At 44.4% G+C, this 16,996-nt stretch overlaps 1 protein-coding gene across 12 annotated transcripts in view; it reads left to right on the forward strand.

Annotated features, from left to right (window-relative positions):
• Window positions 1-16,996, forward strand: part of EYA3 (EYA transcriptional coactivator and phosphatase 3) — a 1,455,294-nt gene that overhangs the window by 707,645 nt on the left and 730,653 nt on the right. For all 12 annotated transcript variants that reach the window (XM_086957503.1, XM_086957498.1, XM_086957496.1 and 9 more), the window contains one exon: window positions 14,620-14,705. In XM_086957503.1, coding sequence (XP_086813629.1) covers window positions 14,620-14,705 — 86 coding nt within the window. The remainder of the gene's footprint in view (window positions 1-14,619; window positions 14,706-16,996) is intronic.

The following is a 16,996-nucleotide window of genomic DNA, read 5'->3' on the forward strand; positions in this document are numbered from 1 at the left end:
GATACGGTTTTAGTCTAAGTGCTCTCTAAGGTTGATAAGCCTCAAACTAAGTTTATTCGTTGGAGCCTCACTAATGAAGAAGGTCCCTTCTCATTTCTTCCACATGGGTCACAGGCACTGCTCACTATTTGTTTTCACTATTGTTGATTTGAATCTTCAACATTATAGTATGCACCTTCTGCAGAGTTTAGCCCAAAAGTAGGTACTAGCCATATCGGTTAAGATTTATATCTATACTTCTATTATAAAGAGAGAACACAAACCTTTGAGCCAGGTAAACTCGGTAACCACAGCGCCAATCCACACACCCGATACATTGTTGAAAATGTCAGGGTGTGCAGATGGACATAGGCTATATAAAATAAAAATTAAATGTAAATTTAAAAATATAACTTAAAAAAAAGTAGTCCCCTGGAAGTAGCGCCGGACGCGACTTAGCGCTGGCTGCGACGTAGCGCTGGCCGCGACGTGCGTGATGACTAGGAGGAGCGGCGGACATGAGCGCGGGGAGGAGCAGCGGACAGGCGGGGAGGAGAGGAGCGGCAGACAGGCGGGGAGGAGCGGTGACGAGCGGCGAGGAGAGGCGGTGAAGTCAGGAGCGCGGGGAGGAGCGGCGGCTCAGATAAGGCAAAGGGACACGTAAAATGTCGGGGCGGGAGGTGGCTCCGGGACACGGACAATGTCTGGGCGGGCGGGGGCAGGGGTGGGCGGGGGCCTAGGCGGGCGGTTGACCCTGAAGCCTCATTGCCCCCGGACAACGTTGGGGCGGGCTGCTAGTGTTCAATAAATTGCAATGGTTAGTAGCCTCCCAAATAAAAAAATCTTTGCGTTCACATCAACCCTTTGCCGTTTTTCATAACTGTTTAATCCAGACCTCCTTAATGGCTGGTATGAGTATGTGTGAGTATTACCATCAGGGGGAAAGGTGCAATCTCTTAACAGACATCCAGGAAGATGTCTCCCTTTTGCTGTATAACAACCAGCAGGGGTCACTGATGGCCTTTCAAGCCTTAACTTCATGTAGAAAGCTTAAAGATATTCTGAAGGCATCACACTTGTCTTTTGCGTCCACCCCAAAACCTTTGCTATGGAATAATTGTTAGCTCTCCTGCAAAAGCCGGTATAATGTTTTGAATCTGCTTTAAGGTAGCCTATCTTGATTGATGTAAAATCCACATTTCCCCTCTTGGGTTAGAAATTATAATAAAAAAAATATTTAGGTTAATATTAACTTTCACTTTTGGTGCCAACCTTAATTTGTTTTTCATAGACTGCCGCTTCCACAGAGATTCACCTGGGCTGACCATTGACTTAGACATTCTAACCTCTTAATTACGGACTTATGATGTATGTGTGTTGTTGGAGGTTTGCGTCCTCGTTTGGCTTGTGGTTGGTCCTGCATGGAATTTACTGAGAGAATGGTGTAGGCATTCCATGAGAGAGTTGCGGAGGCGATGTTGGGTGTGGGTCTTCATGATAATGATTAAACCACGTTCTCCCTCGCTCACCGCTTCACGTTTTGTCATTAGAACCCAACGTAATTACTGGTAATGAGTTGGGCAACGTGACAGTGGTGTGAAGCCCTGGCCATTCCTGCAACGTGCTGTTCTGCTCCTTTGTAGGCTTTCTGTGTAGAGCAGTTTCTGGGAAAGCTGTTGCTTCAAGTTACATTTTGGCTGAGTCCTGCATGTGCTTCCAGGAGAGGTATTTGGCAAGGGAGGCCCGCTGACTGTGTGTACAGGCGCAACAGCGAACTGCTTAGCACGCGATGGTACCATAGGGAGGTAGGCGCGTCAGGCAGACTATGTGGGCACTCTTCAAACACAAGATTGACGCCTATTACAAACGCTGTGATTGACGTTAAGTGGCCATTTTCAATGGTTGGGAAGTCTCTTATTCATAGTTGTTAAACATGGCAATTGTGCTCTCATTTTTAAGACTGGGCTGGTCTTCAAAGTTCTTCTTGTTGGAGTAGTGCTTATTTGGTGATAGGCACACCCTGTAATGATTTATTTAAAATGAAGTGGGCCAGCAAAAGTGCCCTGCACTCAAAGTGGTTAATTTACGACCTGCAATTTCGGTGACCGGCACACCAGTATTTTCTGCTGAAGGTACAGTTAAGTGTTTAACTGAGCAGCCTACGATGACAAGAACATCCACAGTAACAGTTCATTTTTTGATATGGGTGCAGAGTTCATCTGTTACTGACACAGCTACCTTTATTTTAAGGTACATTTAAGCATATTACACCCAGCTGACGGGCATATATCATAGAAAATTTACAATTTTGATCTGATATTTTTCAGTGATATATGCAGGCACTGTTCTTATTTTGGGCACTCGCTTTGGTGAGTAAGGATATTTAAGTATCAGACTGGTCAAACATCCATACTTATAGTGTGTTGTCAATTTCATCTGCTGGTACTATGGCCTCGCAACAATTTATTGCAGAACCTCAGCCACTTTTACAGTTTTCTGGCAAACCTGGTGTAAAGTGGCATACATAGTTTAGAAACTTGGAGAACTAGCTATTAGCCATTGCCTGAGAGGGAACTGCCTGAGGACGAGCCATGGGAAGATTTTCAAGAGGCTGTTGCAGGATTGGGTGCACAATTTGGAGAGCAACCTAATGAAATTGTTGAGAAGTATATTCTTTTCATGGAAGCAGGCTAGTGATGGATCGATTGAGGAGGTCATTGTGAATCTCAGGATTTTAGCAGCATCTTGTGACTTTAGTTGCAGCATGGATACTTATATTCATGATCAACTTGTGTTGAGTTTTTAGTAAAAAGATCCAGGAAAGACTCATGTGCACATGCATCCCTTCTTTTGTACAGCTGGTTGGGGTTGCTAGAGGAGTTAAGAGATCCATAGTATCGTCAAAAATACTTTCTTAATGTAATTGTAAAGAGGAAGTTAATGTTGGAACCGTGCGCCTAGTGGCGAAGAAGGATAAGAACAGTGACAGTTATGTTTGAGGTAGTTCCAAAACAGGTTACATTTTTCGTTGTGGCTCCCATTCACATTTTGCGAAAGCTCCTAATTGTCCACCTATAAAACGCAAATGTTTAAAATGTGGCAAAATAGGCCAGTTTGTCATGATTTGCAGGCCAAAGAAGAGTGGTGTCATCCTTGGAAGAAAAAAGAGGTGTAATACAATTGAGTGTTGCTAATGTACAGGGTGAGGAGGAGGAAGACCATTTGGGTGGATATCTTAAGTTCAAGAATGTCATTCTCACAATCCCTTCTAATGATAAAAAACATGGTTAGAGGACCTATATGCAGCATTAGCATTGGTATGGTAAAGTTAACAGTTATGGCTGATTCTGGTTCACCCATTACTATATTCGTCCAGCCTACATTCTTTGATGCGTGGAGTTATGTGAAGTTAAAGGAGTGTGACATTTCACCCAAAGCGTTTAGTGGATTTGACATTTAAATGTTGGGGTGGTTTGAGGATTTGGTATCATTTGTACAGGCTTGTGCCCTGTCTTGTATATTGTGTGTTATTCATGTTCTACATTGACTGAAAAGTAAATACCAAGACCTCTGCCCGGCTGGGCATGCCGTTTTCGAATATAGCAACAACTTTGTCTATATATATTGATTAAGCATTATTATTTGTAAGTGACCACTGTTGCCTTAATAATATTGACTCCCAAGGTCCCTTGCCGACTTATTTGGGTTCCCTTGTTGTTTTCAAAAAGTGACTGGTGTGATGACATTTCAGGTTCATATAATAATTTTTGCTTCCACTTTAGCTCAGCAAGAAGCTACTGGTCGCTAGGTCTTGGGTATTCTTTCGGATCGAGGAATGACTAAATAAGAAGTGTGGATTTAGAGTGACAAAGATCGTATATTTACGTCACTCCATCTGGGAGAGAGGCATTGAACACAAAGAGGATTTCTTGAAGGCAATAAACGATGCCCTGGTTCAAAAAGATAAAGAAATCTTACGTTCCTTCGTTGGGTTAAATAACTACTATGTAAGATTTGTCTGTGGTTTTGATGTGGTGTCGGAACCATTAAAACAATTGAGGAAAAAATAAATGTTGATGGACTGAGATAAAACCAAGGCGTTTGAGGGGGTGAAACATTTAATTTTACAGTGTGATTGCTTAAAACGTTTTTGTATAAGATAGAATCTGTGAAGTTAACTGCGGATGCCAGTGCTACTGACATTGGTGCTGTTTTATGTCAGGATTGATGGAAAAGAAAGGACGATTGCTTTGGTCTCCTGTACCCTGAAGGGTGCGGAGTACAGTCCTATAGAGTGGGAGAGTTTGTCTTGTGTATGGACTGCAAGCAAATTCAAGATTAATTTGTAGGGACAGATGTTTAGTATTTTGCACTGATCACAAGCCTTTGGTGTATCTTATGAGTGACAAAGGACTTGATAAATAATCTTCCAGACTAGTCAGATTAAACACTTCTTTACAAGAATTTGACTTTGAGGTTTCTTATGTTCCAGGGAGTTTGAATGTCCGGACTGATTATTTGTTGTAGATGCCTGTACAATGAAGTGATGAATGTAATGATGTTATCTTGTATGAGTGTGTGATAGCAGCAATTGATAGTGTGCTGAGGAGTGGGGCAATGAGGGTATCACAGATGTGCAGTGTCCTGATAGAGCAGTCTAACCATAGATTTCTCAACTATCTAATATTCCTCATGCATTCGACTGGATCTGTAAACGTTTCAGCAGCAACTTGCGTGCCAGTCTGTGGCACTTTGTGGCTTTGCTGACTCCATTCCACTCTGGAAATTAAATGCAAGGGCCCATATAGGTGCCTCCTTCGCACATTGTTATTTTCATTTTAAGTGTCCAGGTTTGAATTTGAAGCTACCTTATTTCTGTGAGACCGTTTTGTTTAACCTACATTCTTTCTGTGTGACGGGAAATGCCACTTAAGCCTGCAGGGTGCAAAGCTGTAAGGAATGTTGTTAACCAATATCTGTGACGGATCCTCACCAGGTGTGCCTGGGGTTGAGCCATGAATCTATTTACTGCAGTGACTGCATGTCAATAAATGCACAGACTGTACATGACTGGGAGTCAAAGCTTTACGCTGCCAAATATCAGAAGACCCCATGTCATGACTGGTTCAAGTCCAAGGTCTCTGTCCCGTTCCAGGAGCCACAGGAGTCAATCCCCGGGAGGATTGCCTTCACTCTCTAAATCTTCAGCTCAGTGGAAGAAAGGGCACAAAAATTCCAAACAGTACTCTGCCCATTCTGCCACTCTTGAACTCTTCAGAGGGTGAACAGAGGGTCCGTGGAAAACCACAAATAGAACTTTTGTAACCACAAAGACCAATTTTGTGTAGTTTCCACAAGCACTAAATGAAGGTCATTACACTTTTGATCATCTGACCGGAGAAATGTATTTTCGAGGGATATGGGCTGCAGATCACACACTAGTGCATAGATTGCCATCTGAGGGTGGGCCTGGATGTTTACACTTGGTTGTTGTCTTGGAAGAGTCTTTGTATGGTAGCCGACTCCTCCCTTGGAGCATAGTGCGCATGGGCATCGACTCCATCTTCAGATTGTTTTTTTCTGCCATTGGACTCGGATGTATTATCATTCGGTTCCGTTACTGATCTCTTTTCAACTTCCATTCCTTCATTCGAACGTATGTATTGTCTACGATCGCTATTTCTTTATATCCGCGTCGAAAGAAGATTCACTTCTCTCTTCCGGCGATCGTCGGGCCGTTGGGCCCAACTGCGCCATTGGGCCTTTGGCTCATGGAAAGAACACCCTTCAATAAGTGCCCTCAGTGTGGACACAGATTTTCCCACACTGAGCTACATGAGGTGTGACATATGTGCTTGTCTCCAGAACACAAGAGCTGAGATTGCCAGGCCTGCGCTTCGTTCCGGTCCAAAAAGACTATCAGAGACCGTCTAGCTCGAAGAGGCATGGCACAATCCTCTTCATCGGTACCATGCGTCGTCGTCGAAGATACTCCAATCGATCTAGACTCAAAAGAAGAACAGCAGGAGCAGGTAGTCTCTTCCGGAGCGGAGGATTCAGCCTCCGGACCCGAAGAACAATCAGACGAGGACGATCCAATTCCAGCTGGTCAACATGTTGTGAGTACAAATGTGGACCCTGTTCACGTCCATACAGGGCCAGGCTTCGGTTCCACCTCCACGTCCAGGTGCACGCTGATCACAAACTTCTGACGTCCCGCCTTCCGGCTCGGCAACAAAGACTACTAAAAAACCTATAGGCGACTGGCTCGAGTCAGCCGGTCGGTCCAGATAAACAAAAATTTCTCAAACCAAAACTAACTCCGGCACCGAAACAAATGTCGGTACCTAAATCTGTCGAGCTGAGAACAAGCTCAGCGCTGAAACCAATCCCCACAAAGACTGCAGAGCCGAAAACCGCTCCAGTACCGAAAGAGGTCCAACCAAAGCCCACTTCAGCACCGAAACACACCTCGGTAACTAAAGTTGTCAATCCTAAATGTGCTTCGGAATCAAAGACTTCAGATCCAAAAACATTTGATCCAAGTAAAAAGCACGACGCCAAGAAGGCTTCGGACCACAAGTCCTCGGAACCGAAACCAAAATCTGCTCCAAAGACTGTAATAGACACTGTTAAACGTTCTAAATACCTCGGCGCCAAGCAAGAAAAATCTGCGCTGGAGAAAGATACTGCCACAGAAGAGCTTTTCCAGCCAGACCCCAAACAAGACTCTTCTTATCCATCCAAAAACTGGACATGTTATCACAGAACCTGCTAAAAGGAAGCTGGACCCTCCCACCACACTTACAGTCCCTTTTAAAAAGCATGCCCAGATTTCTCCTATCAGGATACCTTCACCTGACATATCAGACCTCAATATTTCCCCAGTACATTGACAAATAATCTCACACAGCCCTGCACCAGCAGAGGATGAGGAGGATCATTATTCAGGGGGAGTAGAAGAGGACCAACCCCTAGATTACCCAGATGATATTCCTGGACCATCGGATGATCCTTGGGACGATTATAATGCGCCAGATGCCCCAGATTTGCCACAAGATGACTTATACCCTTCTAAGCCATCTCCCCCAGATGACACTATAGGGTTTACAGACCTCATTACTAGAGCAGCAACCTTTCATGGGGTTAACCTACACAATGATCCAGTAGAAGAAGACTTCCTTATGGATACATTATTACCATCACATAAAACTACAAACACATTACCAATGCTTAAAGGGGTTTAAAAGCACGCACCTGAGGTATTTAAAGACCCCGTCCGGGCCAGGGTAATTAATCCCAGATTGGAAAAAAGTATAAAGCAGCTCCAAGTGACCCAGCCTATATTAAAGGCCAGCTGCCATTGGACTCACTAGTAGTGTCAAATGCCAGAAAAAGGGCTAATTCACAATCAACAGGGGATGCTCCACCCCCTTATAAGGAGTCCAAACTGTTAGATGTGTCAGGCAAACGCATTATCTCTCAGGCAGCCAATGTGTGGAGAATTGCCAACACCCAGGCCCTATTAGCAAGGTATGACAGGGATCATTATGATGAACTTGAAAACCTTATGCAATATTTGCCAGGCAAATATAAAACCAGGGCTTCTGATTTAATACAGGAAGGTAAGCTTATCACCAATACTTCCATAGGTTGTGCCTTAGATACTGCTTACACAGCCTCAAGCGCAGTCAATACCGGCATACTTTCACGTAGACATGCCTGACTGCGTATTTCTGGTTTCAAACCAGAGGTACAAACCAGTATTCTTCACCAACCTTTTGACCAGCAACATCTTTTTGGTCCTACAGTTGACAGTTCATTAAAAAAAATGAAATAGGATACTGACACGGCAAAGTCCATGGGATCCATACAAACTCAGACTCCCAGGGCGTCCTTTCGTTGATCATCTTATAGGGGCGCCTCCAAAAACTTTCAAACAGACAACACCTCCTCTTCTTACAAATCGCCCACCCAATCCTTGCCCGATAGAGGTTATTACAGAGGAGGATATTGAGGTAACAAAACTAAAGGTAGAGGCAGAGGTAACAACAACCGCAATGCCTCCACTCACAAGCAGTGACTTCCATCCCCTCCCCCAGACCATTCCACTCCGTCGGGGGAAGATTACAACAGTTCCTACCTGTCTGGAACTCCATCTAACAGACAGGTGGGTGAGACAAATAATTCAGTCAGATTATTGCCTGGAGCTCACTTCCACTCCTCAAATAATACCAGACAGCGTCCCATGTCACAAGAGCATCTCAACACTCCTCAAACAAGAAGTGGCCAGCCTACTAAAGAAAAATGCAATAGAGCTAGTTCCAGTACACAATCAAAACACAGGAGTTTATTCCCTCTACTTCCTTATTCCCCAAAAAGATGGCTCCCTCAGACCTATTCTAGACCTGAGACCCCTAAATCTTTACATACAATCAGACAACTTCCATATGGTCACATTACAGCAGGTCCTTCCTCTGTTGAAACAAGGCGACCTCCTTGCTACTCAAGATCTCAAGGACACCTACTTCCACATTCCCATTCACTAAGCTCACAGGAAGTACCTTTGGTTCGTACTGGACAGTCAACATTACCAGTTCAAAGTCCTCCCTTTCGGAGTGACCACAGCACCTCGAGTGTTCACAAAGTGTCTAGCAGTAGTGGCGGTACACTGAAGAAGGGAAAACATCCATGTCTTCCCAAATCTCGATGACTGGCTAATAAAAGCCAAGTCGTATCACCAAAGTGTGCAACACACCACAAAAACAATTCACCTCCTACACAACCTTGGGTTCACCATAAATCGAACCAAGTCACATCTCAAGCCATCCCTGTCTCGACAGTACCTGGGTGCCACAATAGATACCTCCAAGCCACTTGCATCCTCCAATCCAGTAAGAGTACAAAGCATGCAGGCTCTTATACAAAGATTTTAACCGCAGCACTCACTACCAGCTCGAGTGTTCATGCAACTAATAGGAATGGTGGCGTCTTGCATCTTCGTGGTACCGCACGCAAGAGTCCAAATGCGCCCCCTGCAAGAGTGCTTAGCAAGTCAATGGAACCAGGCTCAAGGTCAATTAACAGATCTGGTGGTGGTGGGCGGCCGGACCCATCACTCTCTGCAGTGGTGGAACACCAAAAACCTTTCCAAAGGACAGCCATTCTTAGACCTAGTTCCACAAGTGGTGCTGACCACGGATGCATCCCTCACCGGCTGGGGAGCTCATTTGACCCAGCGTACAGGGCAGGTGGACACCGCAGCAGAAGCTACTCCACATAAACCATCTGGAGGTGCTAGCCATTTTTCTAGCTCTAAAATCTTTCCAACATTACCTATCAAGCAAGGCTGTGTTAGTCCGCACCGACAATATGACAGCCATGTACTACATCCAAAAACAGGGAGAAACACACTCCTTACAGCTCTCCCGGCTGGTTCAGAGCATATGGAGGTAGGCCATTCCTCAAAAAATCTTCCTACTAGCACATCTACCAAGAGTTCACAATCAAGTTGTGGATCTGTTAAGTCATCAAAGACAACAGATACACGAGTGGGAGCTTCATCCTCAAGTTCTTCAACCTTTCTTTCAATGGTGGGGACAGCCAGACATAAACCTGTTTTCCACACACCTCCACTCCAAATGCCCAAACTTCGCCGCCAGGTATCCACACCCGTTGTCCAAGGGCAATGCGATATGGATGAGTTGGTCGAATAGATTTGCGTACACTTTTCCGCATCTCCCACTCATTCCGTTAGTGGTGCGCAAGTTACATCAACACTCCCTTACATTGATTCTCATTGCACCAGCGTGGGCAAGTGGTACACCACACTACTAGAACTCTCAGTGGTACCACATCACAAGCACAAATTATCTCCACGCCTGTTAACACAGAACCATGGAGAGATCATGCACCCAGATCCCATGCAGCTCATTCTAGCGATTTAGCTCCTGAGGTCTTAAAGTTTGGATATCTCAACCTCCCACCAGATTGCATGAATGTTATAAAAGAGGCTAGATGTCCCACCACGAGGGCATGTTATGCAGCCATGTGGAAAAGGTTTGTTGTCTATTGCGCCAATAACAACATTAACCCACTAGATGTTTCCATTCAAAACATCATATGCTGCTTACTCCACCTACAAAGATGCAGTTTAGCATACTTCTCAATCAGGTTACATCGTGCTGCCATAGCAGCTTTCCTTCAAAGCAGATAGCATCTATCATTATTTAGAGTTCCTGCCATCAAAGCATTAAAAGAATAATTCCTCCCAGGGTACCACCCTCACCTGTATGGAATTTAAACCTTGTTCTCACTAGACTTATCGGCCCTCTGTTTGAACCCTTACATAAGTGTGAGTTACAATTTCTTTCATGGAAAGTTGCCTTGTTTATTGCTATTACTTCACTCAGAAGAGTGGGTGAGATCCAGGCATTAACAATTCAAGAACCATTTTTGCAACTTTATCACAACAAAGTGGTTGTAAGGACAAACCCCATGTTCCTTCCAAAAGTCATTTCACCTTTTCATCTCAATAAGTCTATTGAGTTACCAGTATTTTTCTCTCAACCTCAAACAGTTGCTGAAAGAGCTCTCCATACATTAGATGTCAAAAGAGCTCTCCTCTACTATATTGATAGGACAAAGCCATTTCGTAAAACAAAACCACTTTTTGCGTCCTTTTCTCCTCCACATAAAGGTAATCCCATCTCAAAGAATGGATTGCAAGGTGGATTGTCAAATACATTCCAATTTGCTACTAAAAAGCAAAACACACACTATCCATTCTCCCTAGGGCTCATTCCACCCGTAAACTAGGGGCATCTATGGCATTTCTAGGGAACATTCCCTTAGATGATATATGCGAATCAGCTACATGGTCTACACCGCAAACATTCACAAAGGATTACTGTGTAGATGTGCAAGCAAAACAACAAGCTAGTGTGGGCCAGGCTGTACTCAAAACACTATTCCACACTACTGCAACAGATACTGGTGGTCGCCACTAAAGGAGACAACTGCTGTGCAATCAATGCACTAGTGTGTGATCTGCAGCCCATATGCCTCAAACGGAAAATGCTACTTACCAGTATGCATCTGTTCTTGGCATGTAGGGCTGCAGAGTCACACACCCACCCGCCTCCCTGGCTACCTTTATCTGTTCGAGTAAAATCTTAATTAAATACACTATACATGGACATCTTTTTCTGCTCGTACACAACTCCATCATTTTGCCTTATGACGAAAAACAATCTGAAGAATGAGTCCATGCCCATGCGCACTATGCTCCAAGGGAGGAGTCAGCTACCATTCAAAGAGACTTCCAAGACGACGACAAAGTGTAATCATAAAGGCCTACCACCAGATGGCGATCTATGCACTAGTGTGTGACCCTGCAGCCCTACGTGCCAAGAACAGATGCATACTGGTAAGTGGCATTTTCCTTTTGCTTTACGCCTCCTATTGACCCCAGATATCTTGCTCAAGCGAAGGTATTCCAAGACAAATTAGCAGTTCACAGAATATCTTCTAGATGTCAAAAATCCTCTCATGAATTTGACATGCATGCCAGGTACTCTGCAGGCTACAATGCCACATTTTCCAACCCCAAACTACTGTCCTTAATAGTGGAGCACTGTCTTATAAATCCTTTCAGTATGATCCTCTTAACTTGTTTCACGAGCACATGAACCTTCTTAGTGTCAGAATGCTCCCATCAACCAAAGCGTTATGTCTTCAATTGTCAAAGGTTCTGTATCTGGCATTTACAGATGAGCATCATTCCAAACAGGTAACATTAAGAAACCGTGCTACCATACCCAATTGGCAAAATCTAGTTTGCATTTTATTTATGTACTCCTGGCTGCAGTTACTGCTTAAAGCAAAAAGCACTTTGTTAGTTTGCGTTTTCACTTTTCTGGTTATTAAGTATTTGCTAGAAGGTACAGCACAATATTCTCCCTGTGATCAGAAGACCCGCTCTGCTTTGCAGGTTTTTATTTTCGCCCTTCCAAATTTGATGGCCACTCCCTTATAATGCACTAGCAGCCCGTCCCGACGTTGTCCGGGTATGAATTGCTGCCGGCCAGTAGTATATTGTTTTGTAGGATTTCGTTTTGATAGCATTTCTTATCTGTGACAGGCCTGTGAAACGCTCCTATTCACAGTGCACTGCTGATGCACTTAAGAGTGCGCGTTCAGTAGTGTGTGAACTCGAGTTTCCCTACTTTATTTTTCCTTGCAATATAATATAGCGCAAACTCGACAACATGGCATGAGCACAATTTACATTACAGAACACATTCATTTGTGGTGGGCATGGGGAGACAAAGCAATTTGCCCAGAATCACAGGATGTTGAGCTGATGCCGAGATTGGAACGTAGCTCCCCAGCTCTAAAGTTCGCAATTCTAGAACTTGTGGCGGGAGGTGTGTCTAAAAGTGTATGTCGTGCTGGCCACCAATGAGAGAGACCTGTGCATTTTTCAAATGGGTGGTGAAAAAATATGAATATGTTGCTGGAGATGTGGGTGGCCGTGCCACCAATGTACTTACCAGGGGAGGGTAATCACCCATTATTCCGCAACTTTCTTTCCGCATACCATCACTCCGCATACTTTCATTACAAAAGTACCATGACACCCCAATACCATTATAACGTATGGCATTACATTTTATATGCTTTTACCACGCATACATTTATAACAAAATTCGTTGTAAATGCATGAATGGTAAAAGCATGTTTCTTTTTTAAATGTTTGGATAAGGTAAGTATGGGTATAAAGGTATATGTTTTGGGATCCTGAGGTATATGTTTTGGGTTGTTTGGGTATTTTAAGGGTTCAGATATAGTTTTGGGTTATGGGGTACAGGGGTAGTTTTAGGGTTTAGGGATAGGTATGGATTTTGGGGAACAGGGGTATTTTTAGGGTTCAGGGCTAGGTTTGGGTTTTGGGGTACAGGGGTATTTTAGGGTTCAGGGCTAGGTTTGGGTTTTGGGGTACAGGGGTATTTTAGGGTTCAGGGCTAGGTTTGGGTTTTGGGGTACAGGGGTATTTTTAGGGTTCAGGGCTAGGTTTGGGTTTTGGGGTACAGGGGTAGGTTTGGGTTTTGGGGTACACGTGTATTTTTAGGGTTCAGGGTAGGTTTGGGGTTCAGGGGTATATTTAGGGTTCAGGGCTAGGTTTGGGTTTTGGGGTACAGGGGTATTTTAGGGTTCAGGGCTAGGTTTGGGTTTTGGGGTACAGGGGTAGGTTTGGGTTTTGGGGTACACGGGTATTTTTAGGGTTCAGGGTAGGTTTGGGGTACAGGGGGATTTTTAGGGTTCAGGGCTAGGTTTGGGTTTTGGGGTACAGGGGTATTTTTAGGGTTCAGGGGTAGGTTTGGGTTTTGAGGTACAGGGGTATTTATAGGGTTCAGGACTAGGTTTGGGTTTTGGGGTAGAGGGGTATTTTTAGGGTTTAGGGATAGGTTGGGTTTTGGGGTACAGGGTATTTTTTATTGGGTTAAGATGGGTTAGTGTTTAGTGTTTAGGGTGTTGGGGTATTTAAAGGAGTAAGGGTGGGTTATGATTATGGGGTGCAGGGGTATTTAAAGGGAGCAGGGTGGGATTAGCACACGATATGAGACATGGCATGAAAGGCGGAACGTACCACACACCCCCCCCCCCCGCGTTTCTCACGCCCCAGCACACGCCCACAGCACAACGGAGACACGCCCACAAGGGACTACTTTGCTGGCACAGTTCTTTTACCTTTTAAATGTATATGGTGGGCGTCTGCATAGCCTATGTCCTTCTGCTGCAACTGCCCTTTCCAACGCTGTATTGGGTGTTGTGATTGGTGCTGTGGTTCCTGAGATTACCCGCCTCAAAGGTTTGGGCTCTCTCTTTATTATATTAGTATGGATAAGTAAGACCTCTATCACTGTTCGTTAAAGGCAGTTTCCCTAGCAGCAAAACAACTAATACCTCTGCTGCTTGCAACTTTAGTTGGATGTCGATTCTGTATACCCTGCCACATTCCAAAATATTTTTTAAGAATCATGGGCTAAGAACCCCCAGTGGACCATGTTATTGAAGGTAATCTTAAACTCTCATTTTAAACAAAACATCTGTGTATGCTTGATCCATCCAAATTCAGCTTAACCAGCTGAAATATCATTACACATGCTGGATGTCAGTATAGTACTGATTTTGCTCTGAACATCTGAATTGTAAATTTTGGGCCTTTCATACTGATAAAATGTCTTCGTCACGATCAGTCCTTAGACAGATAGTATCCTGAAAAGGCTTCTATTATTGGTGGGTAACTTTCTCAGAAACTAAATTAGATTCCACAGCAGGTAAAGCTGGCCCTGCAGCTTTATTAAGACATGTCCCAATATCGGAAATAACTAAATGCTTTACTAAAAGTAACATTATTTCTTGGCAATGTGTTGTAGCTCCAGGATCACACAAATGGGTGGAACAATCCGTGCTTGAAGTATATAAAGGTTGTCATCACAGAGAACTGTAAATGTACTAGCCTTTGCTTACGTCTATAATACTGCTTTAATTTGCATTTTACACCCTTTTGGAACTGTTTTGTAGAATTGCCTGTGATGTAGTAAGAGATGTAATTTTTTTTTTTTTTTTTTGCAGTTGGGAATACAAATACCAATACCATCTCAACGTCGTCAACAGTTTCAAATATTCCATCTCCAACAGTTTCGACTGCATCACACCTGGTAATTAAGAAAATTTACCATTGACAATGTAGCATTATTGTGTAATCTTCCAAACTATTGTCCTAGAAAAGGTTTCAGTGGCATGAAGGTGAGACTTTCATTACCTATTATAAACATTAAGGAATTATGTGAATAATTGCAAACGTTTTTAATAAAAATAAATTTTTGTGTGAAGTGAAAGAGTGCTGAATACCAGGGGGAGAACAGTGTTTCTGGTACTTAGTAATCAAAATGTATCTTATCCTGCAAACGACTGTTAACACTCTTGACTCGCTCTTTCTCATACACTTTCGTCTGGAAGTTGTCCAATAATTGATGCAGCTTCGATTAATAGGATAGTCTTGTATGGATAAACTACTTTTGAAAAAAAGAAATTTGAACCACCACTTCACTCTTGTGCTTATCGAAACTCACCATGAGCTTGGTAACATTTATCTGTATGTGCTGGGTAAGTACTAGCCCTTTTCTGCTTAATTTCAGAGATGGCAGTGCTGATTAGAATGTCATCCAATTCACAGTGTACCTCATGGTATACAGGGCCGGACTGGGAACCACTACCGGCCCTGGCAAAGTGCTCGGCCAGCCCCCCTCGGGGGAGTGGGAGGTGCGCCGAGCTCTCTGCCGGGCCGGTTTTCGTCCGATTTTGTTACCGGGCCGATTTTGCATCTATGCTGCAAATACGGCCCTGTAAAAAAACTGCCCCCAGGGGCCCAAAACCGCCCCCCCCCACCTGTGCGGCGCACCGGGGGATTGCCAGGTGCCCGCCATGGCCAGTCCGGCCCTGATTGTTTATCAAGTTTTAATGAACTTGTATAGCACGTTTTTAACTTAATCCTTAAAAAAATCTTTGCTTCCCTTTGGGTTAGTAAGTAACTTTAAGACCTATGTGTAATGGTACGTTGCATTGTTACTTTGCGTTTGTGTAGCACCCGACTACCAGATGGCACTACAAGTTATCCAGTATTTGGGTATCTTTCATAGATTCACATGCCTGAATCATTCCCCGTCGCCGAGGCGGGAGTCCCACGTTAAATACAAAAGTAGTGCCTAGAGTAAATAATAGTATTAGGCTAAAGGAAAAAGCCTACGGCCCAAGTCTTAGTAGTCTATCTACATCATTATAGTAAAAAGAACCAAAGGTTGGTCCCAGCCAATCGGCTACTAGCACCCTCTAGAACCTTCCCAGCAGAGGCAGTTCTCCTCAGATTTTCACCGCTAGTCGTGTGTGAAGGGAGTCTCCCTGAGCTCTGCGAAGTTGCTTCATTTCTCTGACCCTATTAAGGCAGTAATATGGCAGTGGCAGAAAACAAGGTAATAGACTATGAATTATGTCTAACCTTTTCCTCAATAACATGTTCTGAGAGATGAGGCTATTATTCGGACTACAGAGATTTTAATCTGTCACTTCTGATGAGGACAATGAGGATTCCTTCACCTCATAGGAGAGGTCAAAGGGAGAGGTTGCGCCAGGAGCCTCCAGAGGGCGCGAAAAAAGTCATAAAGACTTGCCTTGAGTTTTGATAGGCACTTCTCACCGAGAGTGGCAATTGTGGAAAAAACTTCCCATCAGGGAAATCCTCTTAACCTGACATTAAGGAGTCTATAACAAAACTCCATATCTACTATTACTGCCTCACCAATAGTGACCTCATCTACGATGGCCTTGTCTACGATGACCTCCTATGACGGTCATCTACGATGGTAGTCTACTACTGCCTCATCTATGACAGTTGTCCACGACTGCCTCATCTACGACGGTTGTCCACGACTGCCTCATCTACGACGGTTGTCCACGACTGCCTCATCTACGACGGTTGTCCACGACTGCCTCATCTACGACGGTTGTCCACGACCGCCTCATCTACGACGGTTGTCCACGACTGCGTCATCTACGGCGGTTGTCCACGACTGCCTCATCTACGGCGGTTGTCCACGACTGCCTCATCTACGACGGTTGTCCACGACTGCCTCATCTACGACGGTTGTCCACGACTGCCTCATCTACGACGGTTGTCCACGACTGCCTCATCTACGACGGTTGTCCACGACTGCCTCATCTACGACGGTTGTCCACGACTGCCTCATCTACGACGGCCTCATCTATGCCGGTCGTCGACGACGGCCTCATCTATGCCGGTTGTCGACGACGTCCTCATCTACACCGGTCGTCGACGACGACTTCATCTATGATGGTCTCACCCACGAATGGTCTCCTCTATGATGGACTCAACTGCAATGGCATTGCCTTGGACAGCCTCATCTCGAAGACAACCTCCTCTACAATAGTCATC

The sequence above is a fragment of the Lissotriton vulgaris genome, chromosome 2_1 (genome assembly GCF_964263255.1).
Source record: "Lissotriton vulgaris chromosome 2_1, aLisVul1.2, whole genome shotgun sequence".
Classification (NCBI taxonomy): domain Eukaryota; kingdom Metazoa; phylum Chordata; class Amphibia; order Caudata; family Salamandridae; genus Lissotriton; species Lissotriton vulgaris.